This window comes from Thamnophis elegans, chromosome 6 (assembly GCF_009769535.1).
Source record: "Thamnophis elegans isolate rThaEle1 chromosome 6, rThaEle1.pri, whole genome shotgun sequence".
Taxonomy (NCBI): domain Eukaryota; kingdom Metazoa; phylum Chordata; class Lepidosauria; order Squamata; family Colubridae; genus Thamnophis; species Thamnophis elegans.
The window spans coordinates 47767465-47793021 of NC_045546.1; the positions used below are offsets into that span (position 1 = coordinate 47767465).

At 36.0% G+C, this 25557-nt stretch overlaps 1 protein-coding gene across 1 annotated transcript in view; it reads left to right on the forward strand.

Moving 5' to 3' along the window:
• Nucleotides 1-25557, forward strand: part of NCAM2 (neural cell adhesion molecule 2) — a 145945-nt gene that overhangs the window by 25154 nt on the left and 95234 nt on the right. Inside the window, exons 2-6 of the mRNA XM_032219806.1 lie at nt 8708-8802; nt 12320-12427; nt 15603-15809; nt 17410-17553; nt 20725-20862. Coding sequence (XP_032075697.1) covers nt 8708-8802; nt 12320-12427; nt 15603-15809; nt 17410-17553; nt 20725-20862 — 692 coding nt within the window. The remainder of the gene's footprint in view (nt 1-8707; nt 8803-12319; nt 12428-15602; nt 15810-17409; nt 17554-20724; nt 20863-25557) is intronic.

A 25557-nucleotide genomic window follows, 5' to 3' on the forward strand; every position in this document is an offset into this window, starting at 1 on the left:
TACTACCCCATTTCCTCCCAATCAGCTGGAACTCGGGAGACAGAGAATAGATGGGGTGGGGCAGTCAGAAGTGGTGTTTACCAGTTCTCTGAACTACTCAAAAGTTCTGCTACCGATTCTTCAGAACTGGTCAGAACCTGCCAAATACCACCTCTGCTATGGACTCTAATAAGGTTCTCATACTGGTCACTAACAAAAAATAAGTGAGGTGGATTCCATGAATGGGAGAGCTTTTTGTGTGTTAGAACAAAAGTGATAGAATTTCACATTACATGAACATAATTTTAGTTCCAGATCTATCTATTTTCTCAGGCTTTCTAATTCTCTTTTAATTGTATTTAATGGTGTTTTCATTCTTATTTTTTAAATGACCACTGTGCTTTATATAATGCTTTTATTGTGTATTTTATCTGATTTCGTCATTTATACTTTTATCTCAAATTGTATTTTAGATTTTTTTTTTAAAAAAACTGCACATACAGCTTCAGCTATTAACTGTTGTATGTTTTATTAAATAAATAAACTCATTAAAATTATTTATATTTTAATGACACTTGTAACAAGACAGTATTTAATGTGGTACTCAGTACATCAATGTCAGAGTAAGTACTTGCCGTCATCAGTCTCCTCAGATGTCTCTGGGGCTACTTTCCTTGGCCATTTTTTTTCTTCCTTTGACATTTCAAACAGCAGCAGCAGCAGGGTAGAGCCCATGAGATGAAAGGTTGCAGATCTGTTGCTAATTTAGATGCAGCTCTGTTGCAAAGAGGTTTTCAAAGTTACATGAAACAAGCACAGTTACTGAGCTTATACAGATAACAGACAGAGAATAGTAGAACTCATTTAATTAGCAGTTTAGATACCAGAATAGAAACGGTGAGACTGATGGGATTTAGTCCCGTCATAGGTAGAAGGTCAGATGGGTGACTTTTCACCAGCTGTCATTTCTCAATCTTAGGAAAAAGACAAAGGCAAACCATTTGTGGCATGGCCTGGGATGGCACGAAGGGATAATGCTAGAAGTGTATCAGGTCCTGTTTTTATAGATGGCAGAACTGGGAAGTACTTCATGAATATTCAATGAGACTGGAATAGAGAAAGTAACAAAGTATTTAAGTAATAAAACAGCAAAAATCCAAAACAATAAACCATATAGCTAGCCAAAGTCCTTTTTATCAAAAGTAAGAAAAATATATACAAACCAATAATGATAGAAGAAGTAATACCCAGACACACTATCAGTTCTTGTTCATGGTGGAAATCTACTTTCTTTATAATACAATAAAACTAAACCTATGTGTGCAACAAGATCCTATGTCCCAACTACCAATCAGGCATTATACAAGTAGTGACTGCATCAGACATGACTGTTCATAGTTACAATAGTGCTGAAAAAGTAACTTTTTGACCAGTCACTGCCTTTAGACTTTTGCATGCATCTCTCTTAGTCATGTGGTTACCATTATAGCAGTGGTGGGTTTCAAAAATTTTTAGAACCTATTCTGTAGGTGTGGCCTGTTTTGTGGGAGTGGCTCAGCAGTCATGTGACTGGGTGAGAGTGGCTTGGCGGTTGTGTGACCAGGTGGGCATGGCCAAGTTGGAAAATGTGGTGAAACTTACTTAACAATGCTCTTGCTTAGCAATCAAAATTTTGGGCTCAATTGTGATCATAAGTTACCTTCCTTCCTTCCTTCCTTCCTTCCTTCCTTCCTTCCTTCCTTCCTTCCTTCCTTCCTTCCTTCCTTGTGTCTCTCTCCCCCCACTTATTTTCTTTCTTTTCCTTCCTTCCTTCCTTCCTTCCTTCCTTCCTTCCTTCCTTCCTTCCTTCCTTCCTTCCTTCCTCCCTTCCTCCTTTACTTCTTGTGTCTCTCTCCCCCACTTATTTTCTTTCTTTCCCTTCCTTTTTTCTTATCTCTCTCTCCAACTTTCTTTCTTTCTCTCTTTCTCTCATACACACACAAACAAACACACACACACCATTTCTCTCATGTCTGCCACTGACAGTTCTCAAAGAGAAGGAAGGATTCCTGCCTTGAGAAGTGGTTAGACTAGATTACCTCCATGTTCCCTTGCATCCCTCTATGTTCTCTGTCCCATTTAGTCACAAACAGCCCCATTCACTTTAAAGTTGGTCACAAACTCCACTCACCCTGCACGCGCCCTCGTCCCATCCAAGGAGGCAAGCTGTGGGGCGGGGGAAAGGGGGGAGTCTGTGGCTCCACATCTCTCAATCTTCTTCCCCACCTCGGTTCTGCGGGTGAGAGGTGCTGCTGCTGAGGTGGTGCAGTGGTGGTGGTGGCGGCAGCAGCGGGGGAGTCAGGGCACTGCCTGCTGAGCAGCATGACCCACAGCTAGTCCAGGAGCAGTAGCACTCCCCCTGCACTCCCATCACTCACTAACACTCAGGCCAGAGGCCAGGCACGCAGAAGAGGCATGGTGGCAGCGATGGCAGCTGAGCAGGGGCAGCGCTTTGGTGGGTGCTGAGGGAAGGAAGGAATGAAGGAGACTGCAGGCTCATTTGCCCTTGTCTACATGACCTTCTTTCGTTCTCTGCTGCCCGAATGAGTGAAGTAGGCAGACAGAGAATGAAAGGAGATTGCGTAGCTGAGGCAAAGGAGCCTGCAGCTTCCTTCCTTCCCACGTTCAGGCAATGGGGGGGGGCTTTCTCACAAACCTTTGGAGAAATAAAGAAAGTATGCAAGAAAGCCCCACTCCCTCTCAGAGGCGGGGCTATTGGTGAGCCAGCCAAACAGTGAGTGGTGGGCAGGGAAATCATGGTGCGGACAGGTGGGGGGAGTGAGCGAGCAAGCGGCGACTGGATGGGCAGGAAGAGTGAGCGAGGGGGGCAGGCGGGAGGAAGCGTTCCAGTACTGTGCCACTGGACAAACAGGTTCCAAAAGGTATGCTAAATTTCAACGGGTTTTAGCATACCGGTGAGAACTGGCTGAAACCCACCCCTGCATTATAGTCAGTTGTCCTGTGTAAAAATATTACTCACAGTTGCAGTCTCATGATTTTAGTTGCTCTTCTCTCAACTTTTTCCAGAGTCTCAACCTCTTTTTTGTAGTATGGTGACCAAAATTGGTTGCAGTATTCCAGGTGTGGTCTTACTAGGGTTTTATAAAGTGGTACTAATACTTCATGTGATCTTGATTGTATGCCTCTGTTTGTACAACCCAGGATTATATTAGCTTTTTTGGATGCTGCTGCACACTGCTGACTGATATTCAAGTGATCATCCACTAAGAGTCCAAGGTCCCTCTCACTGTTACTGTCTTTGAGCCAGGTCTCACCTAATCTGTACATATACCTTTGATTTTTCCTGCCTAAATATAAAACTTTGCTTTTACTAAATAAGAACTATCTACATTGGCAATTGGCTGTACAAAAACACATTCAAACTAGCCAGATAAGGAACTTTTTACCACCTGGAGAAGAAAGTTCATGCTAAAGCAGCCTAAAAGATCCCAAATTTGAAGTCTCAGCAAATCCATTGTCAGTTAAACTTTTAGTGTTGGTAGAAGAGGAGAAATATTAATTTAAACTGGAACAAAGCCTTGAGTTAACTGAGCTATGGGCAGATTATAAGAAAAAGGCACCATCATTAGGATATGGCATAAAAATTATTGTTGGTATAGGAATCCATGATAACAAGCCATTTAACTGGGTCCTGCGGTTGTTTCCTCTAAAGGAAATTAAACAGGCCAAATGAAGCAGAATTAAACTTGAATCTGCCAGCCTAATGGAGAAAAGGGGATTCAGAGTTATTGTCTCTGTGTATATTTGTCTGTAAGAATGTATGCACAGTCTCACAGAATGTGTACACATCAGCCATGCCCACTTATGCATCTTGGTTTGTTGAGTGAAGATTGCTTCTGAAGCATAAATCAGAAGTTAATGTAAAATATGTTACCTTTTGTATATTGAAACAGGTCTCTAGAACATACTCTTTGGAGACTTATAAAATCTCATGCATGCATAATTATTTCTGTCATTATGCATATGTACAACTTAACTAACAACCAGTTGTGGATATGGTATAATTTGAGGACATTAAAGTAGCACAAGTATAAATAATATTGTTTTTTTTTAAGTTGTAGCTAATGATTTTTCCTTGATATTCGAAAATGCCTATTGTACAGGGAGAAGCCAAATCATTAATCCAAATGTGATTAGAAGTTGGAACCATAAATTAAATCAGATATTAAATTTGAATAAGAAATATGCAATGCACATAAACTTTCATGCATGCTAGTTCTGCCCTCAATATTCTTAATTGTACTTCCCTCCCCAAGTTCAATATGTTTCTCTAGATCAAACTCACGGCCCACTTGCCAGATGCATCACACCCATGCCCAGTTTAACAAAGGGGAAAAAGTCCCGATATGTCACGTGATGCCACCATGATGATGCAAGTTTGACACCCCAGCTCTAGATATTTGAAGCAATCTTCAATTTGTTTTTACACATTGAAACTTGAATTTCACTTTCAGTCAAGCAAAAACAACTAGAAATTAACTAAAGCCTTCAGTGATCATAAGCATGTCCTTCTCTTTGCTATTCAAATGATGTGTGTGTCAGCCCTGGAAGCCATCATTTTTGTTGGAGCTTCAAGGCTTTAACATTTAGTGCATGGGAAAATGGGAGGGGGAGTTGCAAGAAGTGGTGGACGATAGCAATAGCAATAGCAGTAGACTTATATACCGCTTCATAGGGCTTTCAGCCCTCTCTAAGCGGTTTACAGAGAGTCAGCATATTGCCCCCAACAATCTGGGTCCTCATTTTACCCACCTCGGAAGGATGGAAGGCTGAGTCAACCGATTAGCTATAACAACATTCCTTTCTATGGGAGTCAATATCATTTGGCCTGTACCTGGATTTGAGTGACTGGGGTTTGTCTCCAGTTGGCGTGATGAAGTGATTGGACCACGTGATGGACTTATGGGTGCAGGAGATGGATCTTTGACTTTCTTTTGGGCGGGGAAACCCCAGAACTTTCAGATTCGGGTTTTCCCAGATGTGCTAAAGCTTGTTGATAAGAAAGGTTGGCAGTTCAGCGGTTCCAATCCCTAGTGGCACATAATGGAGTGAGCTCCTGTTACTTCTCCCAACTTCTGTCAACCTAGCAGTTTGAAAGCATGTAAAAATGCAAGTAGAAAATTAGGAACCACTTTGGTGGGAAGATAACAATGTTCCGCGCAACTTCAGGATTTAGTCATTCCGGCCACAGGACCACAGAGACACCTTTGGACAGCGCTGGCTCTTCAGCTTTGAAACAGAAATGAGCACTGCCCCCTAGAGTCAGGAACAGCTAGCACATATGTGCAAGGGGAACCTTTACCTTTACCCTAATAAAATGGAACTTTGAGGAACTTCAAGCCATGGAGTCTTCTTTTGTTGGGGGTGTTACTTGGAGCCCTGACAATGTGCATTTTCGATTGTAATAATAATTACTGCAAATCTTAAATGAAACAAAATAAGTCAAAATTGTGAGCTATAATGCTTATACCTTGAACTGTCGATGATTTATCAAGTCTTGAAAATGTAAAGCATTTTACAGAGGGGAGAAAAGTATAAGTTTGGGAGCAGAAGGCCTTTGTCTTTGTCTTTTTCTATTTCTTTGTTATAAAATTACATTCTATTTATTTCATCTTTTTGTGAATTTTTCATGCAACCTACAGAAAGTTCTAGTAGGCCGCTTGGGATTATTTTAAGATAACTGTAAAAAGAATGCGGAATGATTTATGTTGTTTAAACTTTGTTAGAAGCGACTACCTTAAAATAGAAGGTTAACTGATTCTTGCTGAAAGTATTATTGGAATATGTGGAATGATTCATGCTACAAATCGCTCTGAGTTATATTTTAAACAAATGGTAGTATAAATTTGATAGTGGTAAATATCAGACAAGTGGGGGATGAGGGTAAAATACATGTGGAATGAACTAAGTTATTTAAATCCTATTAGAAGGGGAAGTCGGTTGGAATTATCTTAAGATAGAAATTGATTCCTGTGTAAAGTAATATCTGATCTACGCTGCTTAACTTTACTAAGAAGGGGAAATCTGGTTAGATTATTTTGAATTACTGTTTGAAAAAGGGGTAAAGAAAGATCATTTACGCTGTTTAAATTTTACTAGAAGGGAAAGTTTGATTACTTGTCTGTAAAGTTATATTTGAATATATGGCATGAATCACGCTGCTTAAATCTTATTGGAAGGGATCATGAGGTTTAGGAAGGGAACGGGAGAGCCTACAGAAGGTCGGGGTAAATAGCAAAGAAGTAAGAGATGAGAATAAAATATAGATAGAATGATTTATACTATTTAAGCATAGATAAAGATGGGGGGCTGAGATCAACACAAAGAGTGGTTTCTTTTTTTCTTTTTTCTCTTTTCTCTTTTCTTTTTTTCCTTTTTTTTTTTCTTTCTCTGCTTTTTTTTTTTTTTTTTTTTTTTTTGATATATTACTTTTATTTTTTTAATTCATATGTATACAAGATATTTTAGATAGAAGGTAGTGCCAGGTGTGGGCCCTGGGAAGTCGGGAGGATTAGGGATGGGGATTGTGGGGGGTGGGGTGGGGGGGTCTTAACATAGTCTTAATAAGAACAAGAATGTATTTATATACGGTGGTCCCTTTTTTTTTTTTAATTATTATTATTATTATTATTATTATTTTCCTTGGTTCATTTTACTTTTATCAGATCAAACAACATTCGAATAAAGGCATACACCAAGGAGGGAGGTAGAGGGAAGGAAGAGGGAGGAGTAAGGAAGGAGTAAGGGGAATGTAAGGAGTAATGTAAGGAGGGTGTCTGGGGAGTAAGGGGGGAAGGAAGGTTTGAGGGGAAAGGGAAGTAGGAGGGGAGTGTTAGAGGGAGAAAGGAAAGTTGGAGGGGGTAGATGGGGTGTATGGAGGATGCAAGGGTTAGGTGGGGTTGTGAATGATGAGTTGTGTTTCCTTTTTACTTGTTCGTTTTATTCCCTTTTTTTTTTTTTTTTTTTTCCTTTTCTTATAGTAAATACCCTGTATATAAATGATTGCAAATGGAATGTGAAAATTGAATAAAATATTTTATAACAGAAAGTTCTAGTAGGCCTGTTTAATTAAATGAACACAAAATATTTTAGACAGCTTTCTTTATTCTTGCTGGCTAGAGATATTGATTTGAGCAAAAATGGCTGGAAGGTGTATGTAGCTTTGAAAAATACTGTTAAGTTAAAGGTATTGTTTTCTTTTGGATGGTTTGCATGTTAGTATGTCTTTGGGGAATATTACTGTAATGGAGAAGGTGAAAAGTACAAGGTACTGGGAAAGAAGTATCAAGGAGTTGTAAAACTGAATTATAAAACTGAAGACTGTTTTCTAGAACAATGTTCATGAGCAATGTTATTGTGTCTTTTAGTTTTGATGATAATTATGTTTTCCCTTCATCGGTACTATGATTTTTACAATTTTTCAAACAAGGACAAATAAACATATGCCAGTGCTGAAAGGGAATATATGTTTGGCAACTTCAGGTAAAAATACTAAAAAAAAAAAAAATACTTGTATTTATTTATCTATTTAATTAATTTATTGATTGACTGGATTGTTATTATTCTGGGATTTTTTAAAAAAACAGGTAGACAAAATATTAATTGATTCATCAACCACTCTATTGGCCACTGAGTTAAATTTGTTTCAAGTATATTTTAAATATATAATAGGCGGTGCAGTAGCTCAGTGGCTAAAATACTGGGCTTGTCAGCTGAAAAGCCAGTAGCCAGGTTTGAGGCCCGAACTCCATGCGATGGGATGAATTCTCATCCCTACCCCAGTTCAAAAGTATACCAATGCAAGTAGATAAATAAGTACCACTTCAGTGGAAAGATAACAGCACTCCAGGATGTCATGCTGACAACATGACCATGGAAATGTCTCTGGCAGTGCTGGCTCAATGGCCTTGAAATGGAGATGAGCACCACACCCTATAGTCAGCAATGACTAGTGGAGTAAACCTTACCTTTACCTTACTTGTTTTTTTAAAAAATGTACTAATTTTACTAGGCATTGAGGCCAGCATTTAATACACTTATTCTTTAATATTGGGATTCCTAATGACCTTATCATGAATATTGCTGCTAATGAGGATGTTGGCTTACTATTATTAGACATGTTAATGTTTTACAGCAATTTATATCCTGTATCACTTCACCTGATTGAATTTTCTATAAACTGTGTAGGTAGATTTGGTTGTTATTTTGAATACTCTCAATGAACATAGATATGCAAAATTCATTAGGCTCGTACCAAGAACCTCATTGATGCTCTTTAACTTTCAAATAGCTAATGAAAAAAATTTCAGAGTTAGAGAAGCGTAGGTAATAATTTATTTCAAGTACTTGAAATTGCATAATATAATATTCAGCATGAGATACCACTGCAACTGTTCATCAGGTTTCTTTGAATACAAATTAATCTTTGAAAATGTAATTTACTCAATATTTTCATTTTTAAGGCAGCATGTAGCTAATTTCTTATTGATTTTTAATTTCTACATTACACTAGATTTAAGATTTTTCTCTCTGATGTATAATATAGTGATTTAGAATCAATGGGATTATGACTTTTTAATACTCTTTTTAATTTTTTGTGGATTGTTATGCACTATATTTATTTCATATAATTAATAATGAAACCCTTGCATCATTCTTTTTACCATAGAAACATCTGTATACTCCATGGGTTGAATGAACTCTGTTTGACTTCTAGTTCAGTCCCATTAGAGATAAACTTACTTGATGTAAAGGATAATTCAGGTAACATATCGGACTAAGAGTTTAATATAGTTGCGTAATCATCTACAGTTTAATTATATCAATTAAAATCATTAGATACAATCACTACTAAAGCTAGTCATATTGATTCAATTTATACTTACATATTTCAACACACATATGTAATAGAAAGACTAATAAACACAAGCTATTCATGATAAAATAGTTCAAACTTGTCCTTTTCTTAATTATTTATTGAACCTAATGCCAAATCATTAAAATGTAACAAACAAGCCTTATTAGCTTGGGACTCTGGAGAATGATGTTTCCTAAATATAAGCAGAAAAATTAAACAGCCTCCATAGAGAGTTAAGTCTTGACCTGGCAAATGTAAAGGACAATTATTAATTTGATTGGGTGTGTTGGTGAGGTCAAGTTCCAGGCTACTGCTTTATAGGGTTGCTAGGAATCTATCTTATCTTTGTTCTTTTCTGAACCCTAGGAAATAGCATCAGGTGAAATATCATGTGTATGCTAATGAATATATGTCACCTGATTTATTGCTGTTTAAGTTCCTTCTCAATATTTATAAGTGGATAGAAGGGTCCTGGATGGAATGAATAAGCTTCATCTTCATTCATAAATAAGCTTCAGCTGAAACCTAATGAGATCCATTGGCTATGAGTTTTAGGTTCCCTTCTCCCCCAATACTGGGGATCTTCCACACATTTTTCTGGATAGGGTAATACTCCTCCAGGCAGAACCTATACACAGATTGGGAGTTTTTTTTTCCAGATTCTAAGCTACTTCTAAAAGAGCAGGTGATAGCTATAGCCAGAAAGTCTTTTTTAGAATTGTGCACCAAGTGTACCTGCACCTGGATTTATAGACATTGCTCATAGTCACTCATGTTTAGTCATCTGTCATTTAAAATTGTACAATGAGATCTTTATGGGGCTGCCTTTGGATAAACTGGTTCCAAATGCAGCAATATGGATAATTATGATCATATCTCAATGTTCCACACAGGGGGTTCCTACCGGTTCAGCTGAACCGGTAGTGGTCTGGCAGCCTGGGTCACTGGAAACGGCAGCAACCCATGCCTGTCACATCCCCTAACTGGTTCCCTGGTCACCATCACCATCTTGTTTTGGAATTCTGCACACGGACAGAATAATTTTAATTGAACTGTGCATTCACGAGCAGCACACATTCAGTCTGCACGCGCAAAGGACATGCATGAGCAAACTGGCAAGAAAGACAGCCAGAACCCACCCTTGGTTCCACATATATAGTTATATCACTGCATTAGCTTCCAAGAGGCATCTGGGTAAAATTCAAGGTACTGCCAGAAAGCTTATCACAGAACAGATTATTTATAGGCTCCCTGTCTCTGCTTGTCCCATTAGATTAAATAGAGCTGGCATGCTAGAGGTCCCTATTACCAAGCAGGGCTATCTGATAGAACCCAGGAAGTCTCCTTCCTGTTATAACCTCTGCTCTATGGAACATCTGACCCCTTAACATTCAGGTAACCTTAATCTTGTTAAGATTTTATAGATATTTTCATTTATTTATTCAATTTCTATAGCTGCCAACTCAACCAAGTGACTCCAGGTGGCTTTTGGCTGCCTTGCAGGCATTGGCCACTGTGTTGGGTGAGTCCATCTCTAATTGCAGTAATTAGTTGCAGGATAACTACTGTTTAATAGTTAATTGATTATTATGCACCCAGGTAATTATTATTTGGTGGTGGAAAGGTGTTTTTAATCCTGGAAACTGCCCATAGTCACTTGCATGATATGGACAGCTATATATAAGAAATTACATAAATAAATTAGTGTGTGATAGCCTTATCAAGTGCACCAGATAGGAAACACAATCCAGTTAGTTAATTTTATTTTATTTTAGGCACATTATAGAATCATGCAAGTCTTACAGTACAATTATCCCCCTGTTTCCTTTACAGCCTGAAAAATTATGGGAGATCTCTTCTGAGCCTCTTGTCTCACCATTTTTTCTTAAAGCATATGGCACATGTTAGCCAGGGATCACTGAAGTGGCTGGCTGCCTCTGTGAAAGGGATTTTTTCAGGCAGTGTTATCTCATCCACGGGATGCCTGATTGCCAGTAGGCAATCAGGGGAGGCTTCTTTCCTGTCCCTATGTGGTTTATTCGTTCATGGGAATTGAGCTGCCAAGCTGCCAGCCTCAGCGGAATGCAGGCTCAGCATCTTACCACGTAAGACACCATGGCCCCTTGTCTCCCCTACTATCCTTGGACAATGCTGTCTCTTATCTGACCATTTCTTGGGAACCTCTCTGGATCCAGTCATCCAAGGTCATTCACACATGCCATTACATGTGTGTGTATGATTTATAGTTAATCAATTGTGGTGATGGAGTCTTTGAAGTCACTGATACTTCTCACAGCAAAGTGGGTCAGAATAGGAGGGTTTTTTTAGTTTATCAAATTTTATGAATAAAAAATATCAATTTTTATTAGTTTATCAAAATATAAAATACAAAGAAAAATGAAAATAATGGGAAAGTAGGGAAAGAAAAAGAAAACAAAAAAGTGTAGGGAAAAGGGGAAAAGAAAAAAAAAACCATTGTTTTCTGGCTCTTCTTAGCGCAGTAAAAATATAATATATAATAATATATACTAGCCATTTCTATAACAGTAAACCTATTAATAACAAAACTCAAAATCAAAGTTTCATTTATTTTCCAACCTCAAGCACAAAATCAAAAAATGGTTTCCTGGTAGAAACAATGTTGCCTATATTCTTTTCTTTGATTAGAGCAGTCAATTTAGTCATCCCTGGTAACACAGTCAGTTTTTCCAGTCAGTCATCCATTGTGGGAATTAAAATATATTTCCATTTTTGTCCATAGAGCAGTCTTGCTGTTTTCAGCATATATAATAACAAAGTTCCATTAAAAAAAAAAAAAAACCTTTGTTTATTAAGCCTAAAATAACAGAGTGGTTGAAATAGCTGAATTAATTTGTTGTCTTTTATTTTTTATTTGATGTATACCCTTCCATTATTTTTCCAATTCCATGTGACTGTGACATGCATGATGTTTTTACCTCCTCTTTACTTAACCAATTTAAGTATTTGGCTGACAGAATGAAAGACCCAAAGCTGCCAAGTAGGCCTTTTTGTTTGAGAGAAGCTGAGAAATTTTGGTCTCTGAATTTTTAATTTAGTACCTTAACCAGTGCACCAAATGGCTCTCAATTGTTGGAATTCAAGAACTTGTAATAATTATGGGAAAAAAGAATATAAATCATTTATACAGCACATATTTAGTGAAAATATACCAATAGTTTATTGGTAATATATGCCTTTCCTGCAATGTAATGGACTTCGTTAGTAGCTTCAACATTTTGTCCATCTGTATTAATAATTCTTAAATGATCACATTCTACTAAACTTAATATTAATAAAAGTTACTCAAAATTGATTTTATAATGTTTATTATAAGTTAAAATGTAATATTAATTGTGTGCATTTTTCTATTTTTTTTCTTAATTTCTAATTTTCTTATTAAAGTGGGCTACCTTAAATTTATTACTTTATGTCTTACAGCACTTCAAGTGTCAATTTCCCTCAGCAAGGTAGAAGTCAGTGTGGGTGTGTCAAAATTCTTCACTTGTACAGGTATAATACATTTTATTTTTTTGATCAGCTTCATGATCAATGTAATTATTAATATTAACTAGAAGTTATGGTACATCCTAGTGGCTTTTTTGAATACTTTATTAAACATATTAGAGATTGTGTCACTGTAGAAGTAAAAATAATAATAAAATGAATTCAAACTTGTAAATCAAGAGTATAATAATTGACCTGGAAATTATCCTTCAAAAATCAGTTCTGTTTTAGCATTTTGAAATAGTACCATTTGGATAGTTTATTGTGAGGTTTTTTTTTATATTTATGAAGGAATTTTTTTGAAGCAAATTATTTGTACTATACTGTACATCTTTGCCAGTGTATATTAACCTAGCCCCGTGATAGTGAACCTATGGCAAGTGGCACATGGAACCTTTTGTCAGGGCACACGAGGCATTGCCCTATCAGCTGGCCAGTGTGCATGCATGCGCTGGCCAGCTAGAATTCGGCTTTCTTTTGAGGCCGTGTTTTGCCCTCTGGAGGTTTTCCTGAATTCTCCAAAGCACAAAAAACCAGTCCTGTGGGCAAACTGGAAATTCGGGGACAAACTTCTGGTTTGCTTGTAGGACCATTTTTTGCTCTCCGGAGGCTTCAGGAGGGCGAAAAACAGCCCTATGGACAAACTAGAAGTCACTTCTGATTTGCTCATAGGGCCATTTTTTGCCCTCCGGAGGCTTCAGGGAAGCTTCTGAGGCCTCTGGAGGGCATCCATGGGGGGAGGCTCTTTTCACCTTCCCCAGGCTCATAGAAAGCCTCTGGAGCCTGGGGAAGGCGAAAAAAAAACATGGCAAAAGCGGGGGGGGGGGTCACTAATTGCATGCATGTACGCAGGCTGGGCGGCATACACATAGCATTATGGTGTGGCATGCCGGTGCACGACCCCCCTGTGCTTCTCCTGCTTTTGCCATGGCAGCCAAAAAAGGTTTGCCATCACTGACCTAGAACAACACTAACTAGATAGCAAAAGTCAATGAACCGGCAGGACATTTTTCCATTTGTAGTAATCATGCTGAAAATTCAACATGAAGAACAGCTGGAATTTAGAGCACCACAAAATACAGTAATATTCAACATACCAATGAAATTAATTGAATCTCTCTGTACTGAAATTCTAATGAACCAACATAGACTTTTGCATTTATGATTTGCAACTTGTGGTCCTGAGTTGCATTAGAAATACTTACGTAGTACACACATTACATTCTGAATACTTTTTATGTGTCTTAATGGCTATTTTCTTGTAAAATAAAGCACAATATAGAACATAATACACACTTCCTGGGAAATTTAAATTACTATTTTGTTTAATTTTAAACAAAATAGTAAACATACCTCTTTACTATTTATTTGGTTGGTTGGTTGATTGGTTTATATATCTGCTCATCTCAGCAAACAACTCTGGATGGCTCACAATTCAATGATACAGATAGACCAAAAGGAAAGTGGAAAATTAAAAAGAGAGTAGCATCTGAGAAATTAGGTACTTATGGTGGAATCAAGTAGTTCAGTACATTCACTTTGAAGGACAAGCTCAAATAAAGGCAGAGAAACAAGGATTTAAGAGTCAATTAATCTCAATGAAGTATATTGGATTTTTAAAGCTGTTACATTTTGAAGTATCTCTCAAAAGTGAGATGAGCGAGCTAGAATAAGTATGGAAATAGGAGACTTGCCCATCTGAACAAAGTGAGAAACTTAAGGATAATGTCTTTTTAAAGTTGCAATCCCACATTTATTTTATTTTATTTATTTATTTATTTCATCAAGCATGAATTAGATAACAGATCTAAGTATAAACATGATTATGTATTTGATAAAGAAAGCAAAAAAATTGTAGGTAGAACCTTTTTATTACTGCAAAGATCATAGAGTAAAGTTCAGGAGAAGCAGTCTAAAAGTGTTCTGAGGCACTATTACTAGTTCAGATGTTTCCACCAAATACAAAAGGGAGGAAAGTGATTAAAATTGAGATTAATGAAAGAACATGACTGAGGGAGAAGGAGAAGAAGTTTATCAGGTGTCTAGTAATTAAGGTCTGCTGGCCTGAACAAAATATTGTCAATAAGGTTAATAGCCATAACACCTTATCAGCTTTGTTGTTTAACTGATAAGAGGAATTGTCAAGGAAGATAGTTTGAGACTTTGTCTATCAAATCGCTTTGTGGTGTCTAGGAGTCAACAGTGCAAATAGGAAGAGGCTAGAGAGGAATTTTATCCACCCTATTTTTATAGATTTTTAACTGTGGTGTTAAATCTTTGGGAAATATTTAACATCAGTCACCTAGGAGTAGGGATCACAGAAGTGGTTCTCTGAGGGTACTGGCCTCCCTTCTGTGGTAGGCCCCAATTACAAGTCATTTAGATTTTTCTGACAAGTAGTTACTAGGATATATAAGAATGCTAGCTATAGAAATATTTAGCCAAATCAAGGATTTAAATTTTGGATAGATTAGAATCTTATCAAAAACAGCAGCATCTCCATCCTCCTGCCTGTGTTAACAATCATGTCTTATTCTTGTCAAGGCACCATACATAGCAGTTAGGAGAAAGTAGAATAGTTGTCCTTACTAAAAAAAAATGCAATCCTTAATCTTGCTGGTTGCTAGGCATTATCTGTTTGCTGAATAGTCCAGTCCTCTTCCCCTGACTTTGCACAGCTTTCCTTCATTGGACTGGATCGCTCCACAATCATTAAGGAAGAAAAGTACTGACAATAATAATCTCTTCATCCTTGGAAAGACAGGCTAGCTAGCACAAAAGAGCTGTTCCTTCAGTTTCAAGAAGCATAAACTCAATATGAGGTCAATCTGCAGAGGCTCTGCAGTCCTCAAGAGTCCAATTTTTCCTGGAGATCACCCAAGGTCTTTTCTGAAAAAAGAACTGTGAGCAAAATGTGGCAGAACATGGCTTTCTCTGAAGTCAACAAATTAATCATGAAAAAGAAAGGTTTGAATTTGCATATCTCCTCATATAAATCAATTTCTCGATGTGTTATATAAGACATGATATTATGTTTCTATTATGTTCATTTTTAAAAAAAATACTGTTTGGTATAGTCTTTATTTTAAAAAAAAGATGTTTAATTTCATTAAAATACTATGTTTACATTTAAGTATCTTTTGAGCCTTTGGTATATTCATTCTTTATTTTTTCATTGTAGTAATAGGTGAACCTGAGAGTATAGATTGGTATAATCCACAAGGAGAAAAGATCATTTCTAATCAGAGAGTGATGGTGCAGAAAGAAGGTGTAAGATCACGATTAACCATTTACAATGCCAATGTGGAAGATGCGGGAATATACAGATGTCAAGCAACTGATTCTTCAGGATTTAGTCAAGAAGCTACTGTTGTTTTGGAAATTTACCGTAAGTAAATACACTATCAAGCTTTATCTTTCTTCTTATGGTGTTGGAAATGTTGAGTAGAAATCTCTGTAAATTTAATTACAAAGTATATATTAAAGTGTGATACTGTTTCTTCTAGTAAAGTAGTAACTACAGGCCTACTATATACTGTATGGCATACACTATACAGTACAAGCTGTAAATAGCCAGATAACCCATAGACAGTAGCTGTCTCTATCTCACCCAGATGTTTGCTATGCAAGTATGGTAACTATTATATACAGTACATAGGAGAGTCTTTAACAAAGTTTGTTATTTCAAATACATCACAACCAACACACTTACATTAGCATTGTAACAGTAACGTGCAGTGAGGTTTATAGCTGGTGAGACATAAGTGTTTCAAATTTTTTTAAACTTGTGGACTTCAACTCCCAGAATTCCACAGCCAGGCATACTCAGTTCCAATTTAAAGCGACAGCATTTTCCCCCCTTGCAAAATAAATTTTCCTTCATTCTTTTTCTTCTCCCTCCCCCTCCTTCCTCCGTCTCCCCCTCCCTTCCCCCTCTCTCAAACAGACATACGCACACAGAGAAGTTGGATCCCTCTCTCACTCACTCACTTTCAAACAAACACAAACACAGAAGTTGGATTGGATATATTTTCCAATGGCTTGAAAGCAGTTCCTCTGCCATACCCCCCCTTCCCCTGCTGCCTTCTGATTCGAGCCTTTAATTGCAGGTGGAGCCACATTGCCTTTTCAAACTTGTAATCAATGAATCTGGGCTTATATGCTTTTACCCAGGTGTGTGTGTGTGTGTGTGTGTGTGTGTGTGTGTTTGAAAAGGCAACGTGGCTCTGCATGCAATCAAACTTTTTGAATTCCTCCCCCCTCCCCACACATGCACCTTTTCCAGTTGTTTCAGAGAGGATTTCAACTCTGCTCTTGCCTGCCATCCTGAAAAGAAAAAAAATGTAAAAGGAGAAAGGAAAGAGCTCTGAGGTCAGACTGAGCTAGTTGCTCCCAGAGAACTCCAAAAAGCCTCTAAAAATTCCCTCTACAGGAGGAGGCGAGAGAACCACGTGCCTCCTTTGCATAAGGAATTTTTTGCCTTTTAACCCTTGCTTAACTCTGCTCAAGTGATCATAAAGATAGAATAAAGGAGGCATGTGGTTCTCTCGCCTCCTCCTGCAGTTAAGCACTAAACAGAGTCATCCACTGTGATTCTGGCAGCAACTACCTCAGCCTTTTTCCTTTTATTTTATTTTTCTTTTCATGATGACAGTGGTGAAGCCCTGCCTCCCCTCACTGCATGTCCCTGCATTGTAACATAATGATAACTCAGCTTCCTTGGAAAGAAACTAAGAAAATTGAAAAATGTTAATAATGGCTTTGATTATTCCCTATTTATGAAAGTTGTTCTACATACATACATCCATAACTATGGACTTTAAATACTTGAAAAATTCAAGGAAGATTTTCTGAATTATATTTATACATAACCTTTTTTGCTAACAAATGCTGGTTAAGGTGACTCATTATAAATGATTTAACTGCTTTGAAATTCTTAACAAATTAAAGAATAACCTATTACTATAAATATCTTTCTTTTTTCTTAGAAAAGCTCACATTCCAGGATGTCTCATCACCTCAAGAATTTGTACAGGGGGAAGATGTACAAGTCATTTGCCACGTTATCAGTTCACCTGCACCTATTGTCAGCTGGTTATATCAAAATGAGGAAGTCTCAAATATTGCTGACAGTTAGTATTTTGGTAACTCTTTAAATTATATGTTTTGTTACATATTCAGATTGTTTACACTTAATAATCTTTATTATTTAAAAGAATGTTGTGTGGAATTTACATGGCTACTATAACTGACTTCACTGTTTGCTCTAAGATTTGGACACTATGTGGAAAATCTACCACAGGTTTATGAAAGAAATGATCTGGTAATTTAAATGGAGATTCACAATTAGAAGAAATTTTACATAAATCTAAGCTTCAAATATCACATTTGTTTTGTTAGCCCCCCCCCCCAACTTTTCACCTTGAACATTATTTCCCATAGAGCTGTGAATGCAAAATACAAGCAAACAAACTGTTTATAATGAATATTTATTTATAATGTGTCATTAAATAGTTGTAAATAAAGCTAGCTAGAAGTATCTAAACAGAATTGGCTGGCCATAGAAAGATAGTGCAAGTACTGTTGACAAAGTATTGGAAACAGAGAGGATGGAACTTGGAAGAAACCTGTATGAACTACTAAATTATTGCCAAGAAAATACATGAATTTATTTACTAAATCAGGTTGATCAAAAGAGAAGTATTTATCTTTATTTAAGGTTTTTTTTTTTGAAATAAATTTTAACACTTGTTACAAAATAATCTTTAGATTTGGTTCCTATCTACTCCTATCCTTTTAAGTAACTATGGCTCTTTCTTGTAGAATGCTAATATGCATTCTTTTGGTTTTTTAGTTGACGGGAAAATATACTGGCATAATTGTTACACTAATGACTGAGCTGTTATTGCCTCATTATAGTTCTGTCCTTGTAGCTTTACTGTAAGAAAGTAAAATAGAAATCTACTTAGCATCACCAACTGGTGGGTGTGTCTTTGAGTGTATTTTCTTCTTAAAGTATGATGGGGGAAGTTTCTATTGCCTAATGATTGATTGCATTTGATGTGGATTAACTGGTCTTCCAGAAGATAGATCAGTTTCCAGAAGTAACGAGTGGTTACTTTACACATTTACTTTATCTCTTGGTAGGTAAAGGGGTTATGAAAAGCCATGAATTTATCCAGTTCTATCTTATTCCACATGCTTTGTCTGTGCCTGTCACTAACCCATTTTCACAAATCCAGCTGCAGACTACTGGCAAAACCAGGGTCTTTCTCTTGGTTTAAAATTACTTTCATGCAAGGTATTAGTTCTGTTTGTAAATGTATAATTTTTTTCAAAGGACTGCTATTTTTAGAAAGAGTCTAATGCTGTTTTAGAAGAACACAAACACTGGATGTGTTTACTAGTTCACAATGCAATGTTGTGGCAGTGAAGCTATCCATGCTGAACAAGCTGTATTCTTTGACAGTTTATATAGGCCACTGATGGCGAACCTTTTAGATACTGAATGACCAAACTGTGCACACTTGCATGCCCAAACTGAAAGGTGCATGCATGTGTGAGAATGCATGCATGCGTGGACATGTGTGCATGCATGAACAAGCCTGCACCCACAGACATGCAAACATAGAAGAGACCCGAAGACCAGCTGGCCAGCGAGAGGTGGGGCATCTCAACACTGTCAGCACGGCAAGAGGTAAGATCTTTTTCTTTCATGAGCTTCTGTTTCATTATTTGCAGGGAAACAGAAGCTCACAAAAGAAACATCATGGAGATCTGACCTGGGGTGACAATGCACATATCAGCATGCGTGCCATAGGTTCACCATCACAAATATAGGCTATGACTTATACAGTAATACATGACATACATCCTAGTTATTTGAGGAACTGTCTAGCTGCCATGGTATTTGCAAGTTGATATGAATTGATAAGGTTGTTCAGAATAACAGAGTTGGAAGGGACCTTGGAGATCTTCTAGTCCAACCTTCTGCTTAGGTAGGAAAACTTATACCATTTCAGACAAATGGTTGCCAATCTCTTCTTAAAAACTTCCAGTGATTAATTTTTCTAGCTATCAGGAAATTTCTCAAATGGCATCATTTGTTTGTAAGGGGGCATTCTCTTTGCAGCCCCTTTCTCTGTAATGAAGTTTCTCCTGAGATATGGGTGACTCATGATCTGATGTTACATCAGAGGGCCTTAAAGGCCAGTCTGTTCTTTGCTAAGTAGCTGGAGCCCCTTGTTGGTTGCATTTGCATAAGTTTTATGCTGATGGCTGTGTTTCATCATCTATTGTTTATTTATTTTTTCAATTCATCTTGTATATTTATCCTTTTTGTGAACTTCTCAGAATTGGTTTGGAGTCCAATGGCAGTTAATGAATAATAAATTATTGAAAATCCTGTTATATAATGCCTGATTGGTACTTCACGAATTGCTAAATCAGGCATCGCTTAAGTAGATGTCTATGCATAAAGTCATATATCCAGCATCTCTTGATGTTTAAGCCAAAGAAGACCTATAAGGTGTGCCCAACAACCAGAGGAAAGAATATAAATCCAGGGGATGGCCAGTAGCATCCAGGCATATTGAAATCTTTGATAATGTCATCAGTAATACCATTAATAAGGCATTGTATAAGGTTTCTACAGAAAGATTTGGTAGAAATAAAACAATAGAAGTGTTTTATTTTCAACCATTAGTGTTTTGTGATTGAGATGAAAGCTGCATCTTGAAGGTTTATCCTCTGTCAATAGATCGCACAGGTATTCCTGTGCCACTTCACAGGTTTGGAAGATGAGCCTGTGAAAATACACTATAAATAATATATTTGAAAAAACAGAAAAGTTTACTTTATTTTTTAATTTGACATTTTTTATCATTTGATTTTACATGAACGATATCTCAGTCATAGGTTTGGGATATTTTAGTACTTTATGTGCTAAATGCAAAAGAGACACAAACTGCATACTTCTCAGTCTGGGCTGAAATGAGTAATATCCAATGAATAATATCCAATGCTTTGTGTCTTTTCATTGCTTCATGTCTTTAATTCAAGAATTGTTATCACCTTGTAGTGTGGATTTCTTTATTAAAGTGAATATAAATAGTATTACATAGATTTATTAGAAACCCATGATGTAGGAAATAAAAAATACAGAATTAAGCTTTCCGGAAATTTTCTGAAAATGTTTCACTGATAATACTTTAATAGTGTAGTGGAAGTATTTAAATATGCCAAAAGTTATATTTACTCACTGCTATTATTTATGGATAATAGTTTTCCTATATGTTTTCCAGATAGATTTGCCATGTTGCCAAACAACAATCTTCAAATTCTTAAAATTAATAAAAGTGATGAAGGAGTATACAGATGTGAAGGAAGAGTCGAAGCTAGAGGAGAAATTGACTTTCGGGATATAATTGTAATTGTAAATGGTAAGATTTAAATTATATATTATTTTTCTTTATGTAAGAAATATAATTTATATTTCTGATATTGTGGCATTTCAGAATAAGGTGAATTAATTTTAAGGGTAAAAGTATAACAGTCACTGTTCAGTACTGCATATGTGCAATACAAACAACTTATAGCACTAGTTTATCATTCCAAGTTAATTATATGTAATTCACTTTTAAAAATGTGACCTCTAACTTTGGTATCATCACAACATAGGCCAAAAATCGTTCTACTTTTTTATATGTGCATGTTGTAATAATGTAGATATGTGGATAATATAAAGAGTATTTTATTCCCAAATTTATTCTGAGAGAAAAATGTAAATGCAAGAGACAAAGGGTGACAAATTTTGTATGCATTACTCGATAACTAGCCTTGTTATGTAGAATTTATGAGATCTGAAGGAATATTCAAATGTTATAAGAAATGTTTAAAAAACATGGATATGTCTAGCATTTTCCTTTTGTTGTCATTGGTTTGCTTTCTTCATTAAAAAAAACTATTTCTTCGCTGGAAATTAAAGGCATTCATAAATTCTTCAAGGCTTTCATGTGAACTAATTTGTCTATTCAGAATTATTGAGTTGGATTCAATCTTTTCATTCTTTTCATTTACAGAAGTTCACAGTGTTCCTATACTGTTTTAGGGAACTGTAGAATGAAATAAAAGTCAGCTAAATTGCTGCAACATTAGTGCTAAATGTTCTATTGGATTTACAGTAGCTCAGAATTATAGTGACTCAAGAGCATTTGAAAAACAAAAACAAAGTTAAGTTTTTATATGCTGCCTGTTTTATTAAAAGGAGGCCAACTAAATTATGCTTTTATGGTTGGTTACATTCTGCTATAACCATTATATTATAGTTGTCCAATTACCAATACATTGATAAAACCAAACCAAACATTATATTCAAGACTTGGAAAAATGCCTCCCTCCCCATCTTTTCATTTTTGCAATATATGACATGATGAATAGGAGACTAAAAAGTGAATTAGAAAAAAAGTACAGAAAAAAATTAACAATTGTAGCATAACATAATTCACAGTATAATTAGACATCGTGAATTTGTTGCTACATTGCTCCCAAATGTTAACAGCAGTAAAAGGTAATTTGTGATTTAATTGGTTTTCCTTGCTACCTGTGTAGTGATTTTCCAACTTTTTTTAAAAAAAAGATGAATTTCCTAATCAAGGAAAGTGACAACACAATTATTTATTTTTTATAGATTTTCTGTTAAAGGAGCATATGATTCCTTTGTGTCAGGGAACCCCCCTCCCCTACAAATAATATATGGGAAAACATTAAAATTTAAAATGTTTCTAAATAAAACTACATATAACAATTTATAATATCAGTGAGTACAGGAATAGAGTACAGATAACAGAAACAGTTGGACACAGTGTTAAAAATTATGTGTACCACACCACACAGAGCAAAAAAAAAAGTACAGTCACCATGTAGTTTACTGTTCAACTACATTATTGTAACAGGAAAGAGGAAACTACTCAGAACAAACGAGCATACAGTATATATCATAGAGCCAGACTTGTTAATACTGCCACCTATTTTCTGAATACTACTGCATAGAAATACATTCCAACAATGAATTCCAGCACACAGCATCACAAGGAAATGATGCAGTGTTATCTAATAGAAGCCTCACATGGTTATCTAATAGAAGCCTCACATTTGTCAGTAAGTAAATATTTGGATAGAGGACATTCTAACAATTCCAATAGGACCTTATTTTTAAAAAACCTGGATTCTTTTTCTGCCATTTATATTAGACAGCCAATTAATACTTACTCAAACAAAGCTATGAAGAGTTAAAAGACAAAATTTAAACAGAAAAACATGAGGGTGTTTTGCTGTTAACATTCCTACAAGAACTTATCTGTGATTATCTCATTAGAAGCATAAGTACAGATGGTAAGCAGCATGTAATTTTTTTCCTGAAAATCATTGCTTCAGAAAAATCCCTTATTCTTCTTTAGAAGAAAGGAAGCCAATGCTGAGATAGCACCTCAAATCTCTTAATGGGGTTCCAGGAGACTAGATCTTCAGCAGGAGCCATTGTAATGAGGAACTGGTTAATATTCAGCTGTATTGATGTCTTAGCTGGTTTCAAGCTGCTTTGCCAGGCTGGTTCATTCTCATGGTCTCACATACATACATATCAACTTTCTTTCTCAACAGAACTCTTTCTTTTTTTGTAAAGTTTGGAGTTTGGGATTTGTATAAGTAAAATAAAATGAGATAGGTAAGATAAAATATCAAAAATAAAATAAAGCAAAAAGGTACATAAAATCATGGCCAAGTGCCAACCAGGACAAGTATAACAAGGAGCTTGCCAACAGGACCACTGCTTGGACTTCATTTGTGGGGAAGGGGAAAATCCAAATATCATGTGCATAACCATGTACAAATGCTTCAATGCTACTCTTCTTTATTTCCCTCCACCCCTCCTCCATCATCTCCTTCTCCTTTATTGGAAGAGGGAGGAGAGCAATATTAATATCTGATGTTTTCATCCTTTATATCTTTAAATCCAAACCTAAGTATTCCAATACTATATGGCATTGCTGTTTAATTTTTTAAAAATATCAGCTTCATTTTTCAGATATTTGGAAGTAGGTATTATCATATACAGTACATATAAATATTATTAATGCCTCCCTACCACTCATTGTGCTGACAGTTCTCTTAACTAATATCTTTCATGATAACAAACCCAGCTGAAAATTCTAGGACACAGCACAAACCAGCTTCCCTAGATTCATTGACAGCAGTGTAACTTTCTGTCTAAGGAAGTAGATGGTATTTTATTATTTGATTGGAATAGGAATTGATCTCCACACATCCTAATTTAGTGTTATTCCCAAGGGTTTTAGATATTAACTCCTGGAAACAATATTTCAGATGGTTTTTGAGGAATACAGTGGATACTCATTTGCACAAGTGGAATTTCAGTTGAGACTTGGTTGTTTATTTATAAAAGTATTAGCCTTTAATATTTGTATATCTTCATGAACCCTCCTTTGATGTTCCTTTTTCAATCACATCTATATATTTCAGATAACAGATTTGTGAATCAGCTCTTGTTTATTATTAATTTGAATAGCTTGCTCACTGAAATAAAAACTGATAAGAAACAAACATGAAAATGAAATAGTTAAAACTGAAATAAATACAGATGAAAAAGAAATTATATTTTGCAAGCTAGATTAGTATCCCTGATGATAAATAAAAAAATATGAGCATCTATATTAAATATTCAATATGTCTGTAAGGATATTTATAACATTCAGATAATATAGTGGTCTTTATTATCCAAGCACATGCCAAAATATGACTGAAAGGCTGGTGATAAAGATTACCGTTTGATTCCTCCTGAGCGAAGGTTATTCTCATGTGTTTAACTATGGCATTATAATGCTTACATTTTCATTACAAATGCTAGAATCTATTGACTTAATATTTAATATTGATTAATCTTTTAATACTGCTAGACACATTTCATTTGAAAACTGCTTAAATTTACTTCATGCTTGAATTACTTCCCATATGACGTATTTATGTGAATCAAAATATCTTTTCTCTACATTGTCTCCACTACTAGTGATGGAGTAAAGTGTGGTTATATTAGAAGACTGGGTTCTGTGTTTAGAGTAGTATGGTACGATATGGTGACAATGTATTGTCATATTAGATTGGTTTATTTTTTTCAGTGAGTCGCTTTCCAGATAAGTTAGGGCTTCATTTTCTAACATGTCTAAGTATTTTCCCTCAATATAGATGGTAAATACAGTATGTCATCTGTTCATCCTCATATACAATATTACAGATACAGACATTTCTCTAATGCTGAAAACTCTGTGTCAAATGTATATGAAATGTTAGGGTTATACAAATGTTAAAGAATATTTTAGGCAGGTTACTAATCCCTTCCTCCAGAAAACCATAAACCGAAGCCCTCAAATACTTTGAGAATACTAATAGAGATTATTGTCTCACCCCAATTTCTGAGATAAAAAGTTATTTATTTGCTTGCAAACAGAAACAGTATCTTTTATAGTATCTGAATGGTGTATGGGTGCTTCACCCTAATATTAGAGGAGGGTTTTTTTTTTGTTTTTCTTCAATATTTTTTTTTGTTTTCTCTATTTATTTTATATTTTTATTTATTTTTATAATACATTTTATTTATGTATTCATTTTAATTTTATCTTTATTTTATTTATTTCTATAGTATCCCATCTCTGCCAATGACACTGGCCAGCTTACTATACAAAAAATATATTACAATTAAAACACTAAAACATTTTAAAATAATAAAAACATCAAAAATAAATATACTAGCAGGTGAGATACTAGGCCAGTTAGCAGTAAAGCCAGGAAATGAAGTCCTTGCCACATTCAGCACCTCAGCCCCATTCAGTTTCAGGAATATAGCCAGATTTACATTACATTACAAAAGGCTAATAGGATTGGGGCACTCTATTCTTTAGAGGGATAATGTTCCAGTTGGCTCATTGGGGCCATTTTTTGCCCTCCCCAGGCTTCAGGAAAGCCTCCGGAGCCTGGGGAGAACAAAAATCTTTCCCAAAGGGCCAACCACAAGTTTGGAAACGATCCATTTCCAGGTTCCGGAGGGCCTCAGGGGAGCCAGGGGA